This window comes from Penaeus vannamei, chromosome 1 (genome assembly GCF_042767895.1).
Source record: "Penaeus vannamei isolate JL-2024 chromosome 1, ASM4276789v1, whole genome shotgun sequence".
Classification (NCBI taxonomy): domain Eukaryota; kingdom Metazoa; phylum Arthropoda; class Malacostraca; order Decapoda; family Penaeidae; genus Penaeus; species Penaeus vannamei.
In genome coordinates, this window is record NC_091549.1 from 44,194,696 (window position 1) to 44,202,195 (window position 7,500).

At 43.4% G+C, this 7,500-nt stretch overlaps 2 protein-coding genes across 11 annotated transcripts in view; one reads left to right on the plus strand and one right to left on the minus strand.

The window, feature by feature from the left end:
* LOC113819666 (alanine--glyoxylate aminotransferase 2, mitochondrial) overlaps nucleotides 1-2,492 on the plus strand; it is an 8,236-nt gene extending 5,744 nt beyond the window's left edge. For both annotated transcript variants that reach the window (XM_070123546.1, XM_027371865.2), the window contains exons 5-11: nucleotides 8-196; nucleotides 438-635; nucleotides 879-971; nucleotides 1,111-1,332; nucleotides 1,489-1,565; nucleotides 1,857-2,028; nucleotides 2,211-2,492. In XM_070123546.1, coding sequence (XP_069979647.1) covers nucleotides 8-196; nucleotides 438-635; nucleotides 879-971; nucleotides 1,111-1,332; nucleotides 1,489-1,565; nucleotides 1,857-2,028; nucleotides 2,211-2,306 — 1,047 coding nt within the window. In that variant the 3' untranslated portion in view covers nucleotides 2,307-2,492. The remainder of the gene's footprint in view (nucleotides 1-7; nucleotides 197-437; nucleotides 636-878; nucleotides 972-1,110; nucleotides 1,333-1,488; nucleotides 1,566-1,856; nucleotides 2,029-2,210) is intronic.
* LOC113819667 (RNA-binding region-containing protein 3) overlaps nucleotides 2,475-7,500 on the minus strand; it is an 11,954-nt gene continuing 6,928 nt past the window's right edge. For all 9 annotated transcript variants that reach the window (XM_027371867.2, XM_070123587.1, XM_070123580.1 and 6 more), the window contains one exon: nucleotides 2,475-2,654. In XM_027371867.2, the coding sequence (XP_027227668.1) occupies nucleotides 2,498-2,654 (157 nt within the window). In that variant the 3' untranslated portion in view covers nucleotides 2,475-2,497. The remainder of the gene's footprint in view (nucleotides 2,655-7,500) is intronic.

The following is a 7,500-nucleotide window of genomic DNA, read 5'->3' on the forward strand; positions in this document are numbered from 1 at the left end:
CTTCCAGGTTGTTTACTTTGTCAACAGTGGTTCGGAGGCCAATGATTTAGCGATGCTAATGGCAAGGTTATACACAGGAAATTTCGACATCATATCTCTGAGAAATGCATACCATGGGGCTTCTCCATACACTCTTGGTCTCACTGCTCATGGAACTTGGAAATATAACATTGCCAATGGTTTTGGTGTCCATCATGTGAGTCTGACTGTGGATTAGCTAATTCACTTATTCTTGAGATGCTGTTTATTTTTAAAGATGAATTTGTAATGAAAATTACAAGATTTTTTACGTTACTAAGTGATATAGTTTCCCTCACAGTATATCACAAAAATAATTGCTCTCGAGCTTAGAATTGCCATTTCCTCGATAAAATAAATGTATTAGATATTTCATACAACTGTGTAAATAATTAATTATCCCATTTTTTCCTCCAAAGGCTTCTAATCCTGATCCCTACCAAGGTATATGGGGAGGTTACAGAGACTCCCCAGTTCAATCCACAAGAGCAAATGAGAGCACAGTTGTAGACGGCGTATGTTCCTCATCAGAAAAGTACATCGGCCAGCTAGAGGAGGTCATCAAGTACTCAATCCCAAAGGGAAAAGTGGCAGCTTTCTTTGCAGAATCAATTCAGGTGAGTGGCTAATTTAAAAAATATATACATATATGTTCTGCTAAATACAAACCATCAGTTTGGATACATAAAATTTATGCAAACCCTAGGTGGCCTTCATATCCAAAGCACAATATGAATATGAAAATTAAGTAACACATACAATGCATATTATAACACATTTCCTATACTTGCAGCTACTGTAGCTACAATTTTTTTCTATATATCATAAAATCACTTTCTAATTTTAATCTACTTTCCAAGGGTGTTGGAGGTGGTGTCCAGTTCCCTCTTGGTTACCTGAAGAAAGCCTTTGATCTGGTGCGAGCAAATGGTGGTGTGTGCATCTCTGATGAGGTAGGCAAATAGATGAAAAAATTGATGAGGAAAATTACATTCATGATATTTGGAATGTTACCACGGCATGTAAATAAAAATAATTGTATTGCAAATGCAAAAGGAAAAAGTAAATGACTTCGTAAATAAACTCTTTCAGGTCCAGTCTGGTTTTGGTCGCACAGGTGAACATTTCTGGGGATTTGAGGGGCATGGTGTTGTGCCAGACATGGTCACTATGGCAAAGGGTATGGGCAACGGTTTTCCTCTTGCAGCTGTTGTAACCACACCTGCTATTGCTCAAACCATGTCACATGCACTTCACTTCAATACCTTTGGTGGCAACCCCATGGCTTCAGCTGTTGGTTTGTCAGTGTTAGAGGTTGGTGGTCTGATTGGTTATCGGTGTGCATGTAATAGCTGCCTTTTGTGGTGTCATAATTTTCTTGTGGAGTCAGTCTCTTAGCTCTCAATCAATAACTTACCAAATGAGACATTTTGAGTTTCTAGTGAAAACTTGTTCCTGTTCTCCTTCTAGACACTGGAAGAAGATAAGACACAAGAGAATTGCAGAGTTGTAGGTACATACTTCCTCCAAGAACTAGCTAAACTGAGGTAAGTAATATATCAATTTAAAGTTAACTTATACACAATGATATGAATATATGACAAAGCCATTTTTACTAGATTTTCATATAAAATAACAGAAATTCCCTTTTATAATTAGTGCAAATTATGAAAAAAATAATAAGTAATAATAACTAATATAATAATAGCAACAACAACAATACTAATTATGATGATGATTGTGATAGCTGGATGACACAAGCATACATTAAAAAAGTAAAAGCTAAAAATTGTGAGTGTATTTATGCATCCACACAAAAAATCTAACCATTTTTCCAGGGATGAATACCCTATTGTGGGAGACGTTCGAGGGAAGGGCTTGATGATAGCAATGGAAATGGTCTTGGATAAGGATTCGCGCACTCCTCTTGATGCCACAACCATGATGGAGATCTGGGACTCTTGCAAAGAACATGGTGTTATTCTCGGACGAGGTGGTTTTTACGGAAATGTAAGTGAAAACCTGGAATTATAATAAAATCTTACCTGAAATTATAATATAAACTTACATGCTTATGTAATAGGACATGTGCCTCCTTGAGCTTCTTGATGAGAATGACTACTACTGCAAACTTGGGAATGTGGGAATACATATTTTCCAGTGAAAATTAGTAATAAGATTTCCCATTTCAGGTTTTCAGGATCAAGCCCCCTATGTGCATTACACAAGCAGATGTTGACTTTACTGTGTCAGTTCTCCGACATGTCCTTGAACAGACCATAAACTAAAGAAAAAGACAGCTGAATGTTTGCTAATACTACATATTGCCACACACCATTTGCACAACTCCTAAGTACAAAGACAAGTCATAGACATTTGCTCACGCACACAGGCAAACGCATTTGCACCTATATACAAAACAACTATCAACATAGGGTACTAAAAATGAAATGAAATAAAATTCCAATCTTTAATTCTTTTATGATTTCACTTTCCCAAAAACTACAACCATTGGCTTATCTTTAAGAATGAAACCATTTGTGTCTTCTAAGGCTTCGCTGGCTTGCTCTACTGATGGGAATGTGACAAATGCCTGGCCCTTCATGCGACCTTCCTTCATTAAACGGATGGTGAATCTGAAAGCGAGATCAAGAACATATTAACACTGAGTGAAATATTACAAATGATATGACTTTGTGATTTTTTTTTTTTTGAAAAGATAAGAATTATAACCTGCATTAGCATTTCCAAGATAACATGATGCTGTAATTTGCCAATGCAATTCTTTTACAAATGATGTTCAATGCGAGAGAGAGAAGGGGGGAGATGAGGGGGGGTGAAGGGGAGGAGAGAGAGAGAGAGAGAGAGAGAGAGAGAGAGAGAGAGAGAGAGAGAGAGAGAGAGAGAGAGAGAGAGAGAGAGAGAGAGAGAGAGAGAGAGAGAGAGAGAGAGAGAGAGAGAGAGAGGAAGAGAGAGAGAGAGAGAGAGGGAGAGAGAGAGAGGAGAGAGAGAGGAGAGGAGAGAGGAGAGAGAGAGAGAAGAGAGAGAAGAGAAGAGAAGAGAAGAGAAGAAAGAGAAGAGAAGAGAGAAGAGAAGAAGAAGAGAAGAGAAGAGAAGAAGAGAAAGAAGAGAAGAGAAGAGAAGAGAAGAGAGAAAAGAGAGAAGAGAAAAGAGAGAAGAGAAGAGAAGAGAAGAGAAGAGAAGAGAAGAGAAGAGAAGTGAAGAGAAGAGAAAGAAGAGAAAGAAGAGAAAGAAGAGAGAGTCTGAGCGAGTCTGAGCGGTCAGACGCCTATCGATCACGCCGCCGTGCTGACCAAGCCATGCCTCATTTGTTCGTGACCTCCAACCTTTTTTTTTTTTTACCTATACAACTACTGTACCTCGAGTCATGGTCCCGGACGCTGCCGCCTCCTGGGGGACACTACTCCAGGCCTCTTGCTGGCCCTACCCATTGCCCAGGTCTACTTCTGCTCAAACCAGACAGTTAGTTACATCTTCAACAACTGCTTGTCATACTATCACCAATAATGAGTGTGACCAGACCGTGCGTTTCCCTGAACAGCTACAGTGGGAACCCTAACAAGAAACCCTCTGATAGATTGGTAACAGCGGTAGCATGTCCGCAACACGACGCTGACAGATTGCTGACAACGACACAAACTTGAAGCCTCCAACAAAATCAAGATCTGTTGTCTATTTCAACTTGTACGCCGCTTTAATTCTTATTTACTCTCACTCTCGATTTATCTGTTTACTAGTGACTCTAGTAACTATCCCTCACAATTATACTTTTTATTCGTGTGCTATACTCCGACATACTCATTTCATAACTCACTCATTCACTCACTTACTCAACTTGTCTATTCCCACTCACCTACTCTCTCTGACAGCCATATATGCACATCCCTCCCTGTTATACTACATTAAGTACACAAGAATTACATGGATAAACATTCAGAGTACCTAATCGACTTGCGCCCATCCTGTATTCTTGTCCTGCATTAGGTTTTAGCATGCCATATGTTGTCATTGAGTAAGCATATATGATGTAATAAGTCGTTCCCAAAAGAACTGCAATGCTTATTTTCATTATTGCTTTCCTCAATGTTGATGTGTGATAACCAGTTTTAAAGAATTGATAAAGAAGTAATTCCACTTAGTCAGATGTATATTTATGCATTATTGCACATCACACTTCGCACTGTTAAATTTTCCTTTCTATTTAAAAGTTTGTTGTTCATGGCTGTCCTTGCGGACTGCGACAGCTCTCTCTTCCTTATAGAAATGCACAATGCTCATCTCTTGCAGATTTTCACCTCTTTCTATCCATGACAATTGCAGCTCAATTTAAATTTTGAAATATCAATCTTGCTGCAATGTGATATATTTTGATGACATCTTACATACAGCCCTTGTTGTCACCCATCCCCCCTTGTTCGCCCTCCTGCCTTTCTACCTGTGTCTGCGCTCGGCGTACTTGTTTCAAAAAACATCAGCGCATTTACATGAGGAGGGATGCAGCCTGCCAGGACAAACCGAGCACCGGCCCACGACGGGAGCGCACGACGTAGGGCGCGATCAGGAGGAAGCCCTATGAGTCCAGCACCGCAAAGATTCGGCACCGCCACATCAGCGATACACTCGCTTTGTGCCACTCATTCAGTGATTCCACCATGGCCATAGCGAGACGAGAAAGCCTGCAAAAAGGTGTGGCAAGCCTGCCTCGTCAACCCTGAGGCACCCGATGCCGCCGCCCGAGGCCCGCCAGCTTCCACAACCATGGGGGTCCCACTGGATAATCAGACGGTCGGCCGCCGGGATGTTATATCTTCGCAAGTGATAATGAGAAGAAAATGATCCCTCTTACTCCCAGCCTTCTCCTCTGCCTTTCTAAGCATAGCAAGTTAAGATGCTGCCTCGTCGAGATCGAAAGGTGTGTGTGTGTGCTGACCAATCAGACGCCCACAAATCACACTGCCATGCTGACCTACCCACATCCCCTTTGCTTGTGACATCTAACCTTTCTCTGGACCTCTACCAATCACTCTACCTCGAGTCACGGTCCCATCTCGGACGCTGCCTCCTCCTGGGGGCCACCACTCCAGGCCCCACACCTGGCTTAGCCGCTTCCCAAGTCTACTTCTGCACAAGCCAGCCGGCGCCATTATCTCCAATAAAGAGTGTAACCTGACCGTGCGTTTCCCTGAACAACCGCTATGGGGAGTCCCGACAAGAAACCCTCTGACAGACTGGTAACAGTATTGGGATGTCCACAACACTACACTGACAGATTGGTGTCTGCAGCGGGACACCAAAACGCTGACATCGAGAGAGAGAGAGTAAGAAAGGGAGAGAGAGGGAGAGAGAGGAAGAAAGGGAGAGAGAGGCAGAAAGGTAGAGGGAGAGAGAGGGAGAGGGAGAGGGAGGGAGGGAGGGAGGCAGAGAGAGAGAGAGGGAGGGAGGCAGAGAGAGAGAGAGGGAGGGAGGCAGGGAGAGAGAGAGAGAGAGAGAGAGAGAGAGAGAGAGAGAGAGAGAGAGAGAGAGAGAGAGAGAGAGAGAGAGAGAGAGAGAGAGAGAGAGGAGAGAGAGAGGAGGGAGGGAGGGAGAGAGGGAGAGAGAGGGAGGGAGGGAGGGAGAGAGGGAGAGAGGGAGAGAGAGAGAGAGAGAGAGAGAGAGAGAGAGAGAGAGAGAGAGAGAGAGAGAGAGAGAGAGAGAGAGAGAGAGAGAGAGAGAGAGAGACAGAGAGAGAGAGAGAGAGGGAGAGAGGGAGAGGGAGAGAGAGAGAGAGAGAGAGAGAGAGAGAGAGAGAGAGAGAGAGAGAGAGAGAGAGAGAGAGAGAGAGAGAGAGAGAGAGAGAGAGAGAGAGAGAGAGAGAGAGAGAAAGAGAGAGAGAGAGAGAGAGAGAGAGAGAGAGAGAGAGAGAGAGAGAGAGAGAGAGAGAGAGAGAGAGAGACAGAGACAGACAGAGAGAGAGAGAGACAGAGACAGACAGAGAGAGAGAGAGAGAGACAGACAGACAGACAGAGAGAGAGAGAGAGACAGACAGACAGACAGACAGACAGACAGACAGACAGAGAGAGACAGACAGACAGAGAGAGAGAGAGACAGACAGACAGACAGAGAGAGGGAGAGAGACAGAGACAGACAGACAGACAGAGACAGACAGACAGACAGAGAGAGAGAGAGAGAGCGAATGGAGAGAGAGAAAGAGAGAGCGAATGGAGAGAGAGAGAAAGAGAGAGAGAGAAAGAGAGAGAGAGAGAGAGAGACAGAGAGAGAGAGACAGAGAGGGAGACAGAGAGAGAGAGAGAGAGAGAGAGAGAGAGACAGAGAGACAGAGAGACAGAGAGACAGAGAGACAGACAGACAGACAGGTGGAAAGGGCCAAAATACAAGCGCTTGAATAAAGAACACATTTCCCACTAAAGTCATGAATCAAACCTATGTAAGCAATTAAGAATAGTGATATGCCAACCTCAATCTACTAACCATGCTAACTTGGAGGAAAGGAAGATGCCTGAATATTTAAAGGCTTTTCAGGTTTCAGTATAATGTTGGCAAAGTCCCTCGCATTTGCAAGCACTACTGCATGGCATTCCACTTTTGAGGCACCCACAGTGGCCAGAGGTGCTCCTTGATTTACAAGAGCAGGTAACCAGTTCCTTGCATGATTTTGGAACTGCTTCAACTGTCATCAGCGCAGGGTTAAGGCAGCCCCCTTCCGTTGACCATCCATTGTCATCTGGGGCCTGAAGGTCAGGTTTTGCTGTTAAAGCTTGCGTCCATATATAGGATTGATAACTGGCCCACTTAAGATGGAGGTGAGGGGCATCCTGGGTGGGGGGCAAACTGTCGACTGAACATTTTCCCTTGAGTAACATTTTGAGATGCACTTCATTGATTGACAAAAGACTCCCATGACCATATATGTGATACACAACTGTTCTGACTCTCTCAATGCCTCCTCTGGACATTCAGCAGACACTCCAATCTTGCTGAGCAGCTCTGGCTTCTTCAGGAATGTTCTCCATGTTGTCTTCTTCCTTTTCCCTGCAAACTGGCTGGTTGTATCACAACCAATGACAGCATGGTATGCCAGCACATTCTTACTAATCAAGAGATCAGATAGACTGATGGCATGAACTGGAATGAACTTTGGATCCTTTGCAGTGCTGGCTGACATCCAGAGTTCCCTTGATAACTTGCTGCGGTGGCTTAGTGCCAAGATTAGGATATCAGTATCTCTCGCCTTCTCATTGTAATTTGAGGGATAGCAAGGGAAACATATTGGATAATGATTGACTGATGTAGGTAGATCAGAGCCAAAGAAACTGACTGTTTATTGAAGGACTGTTCAAAAAGGGTTCTAAATGAAAAAAAGAGTCTTGAGACCCCTTTTTAATGTTATGTGAGGGTAAGGTACAAAAATTTGGTCACACACCCCAGAGTAACTTAGATTTACAGTCACATGTAAGAGATTTA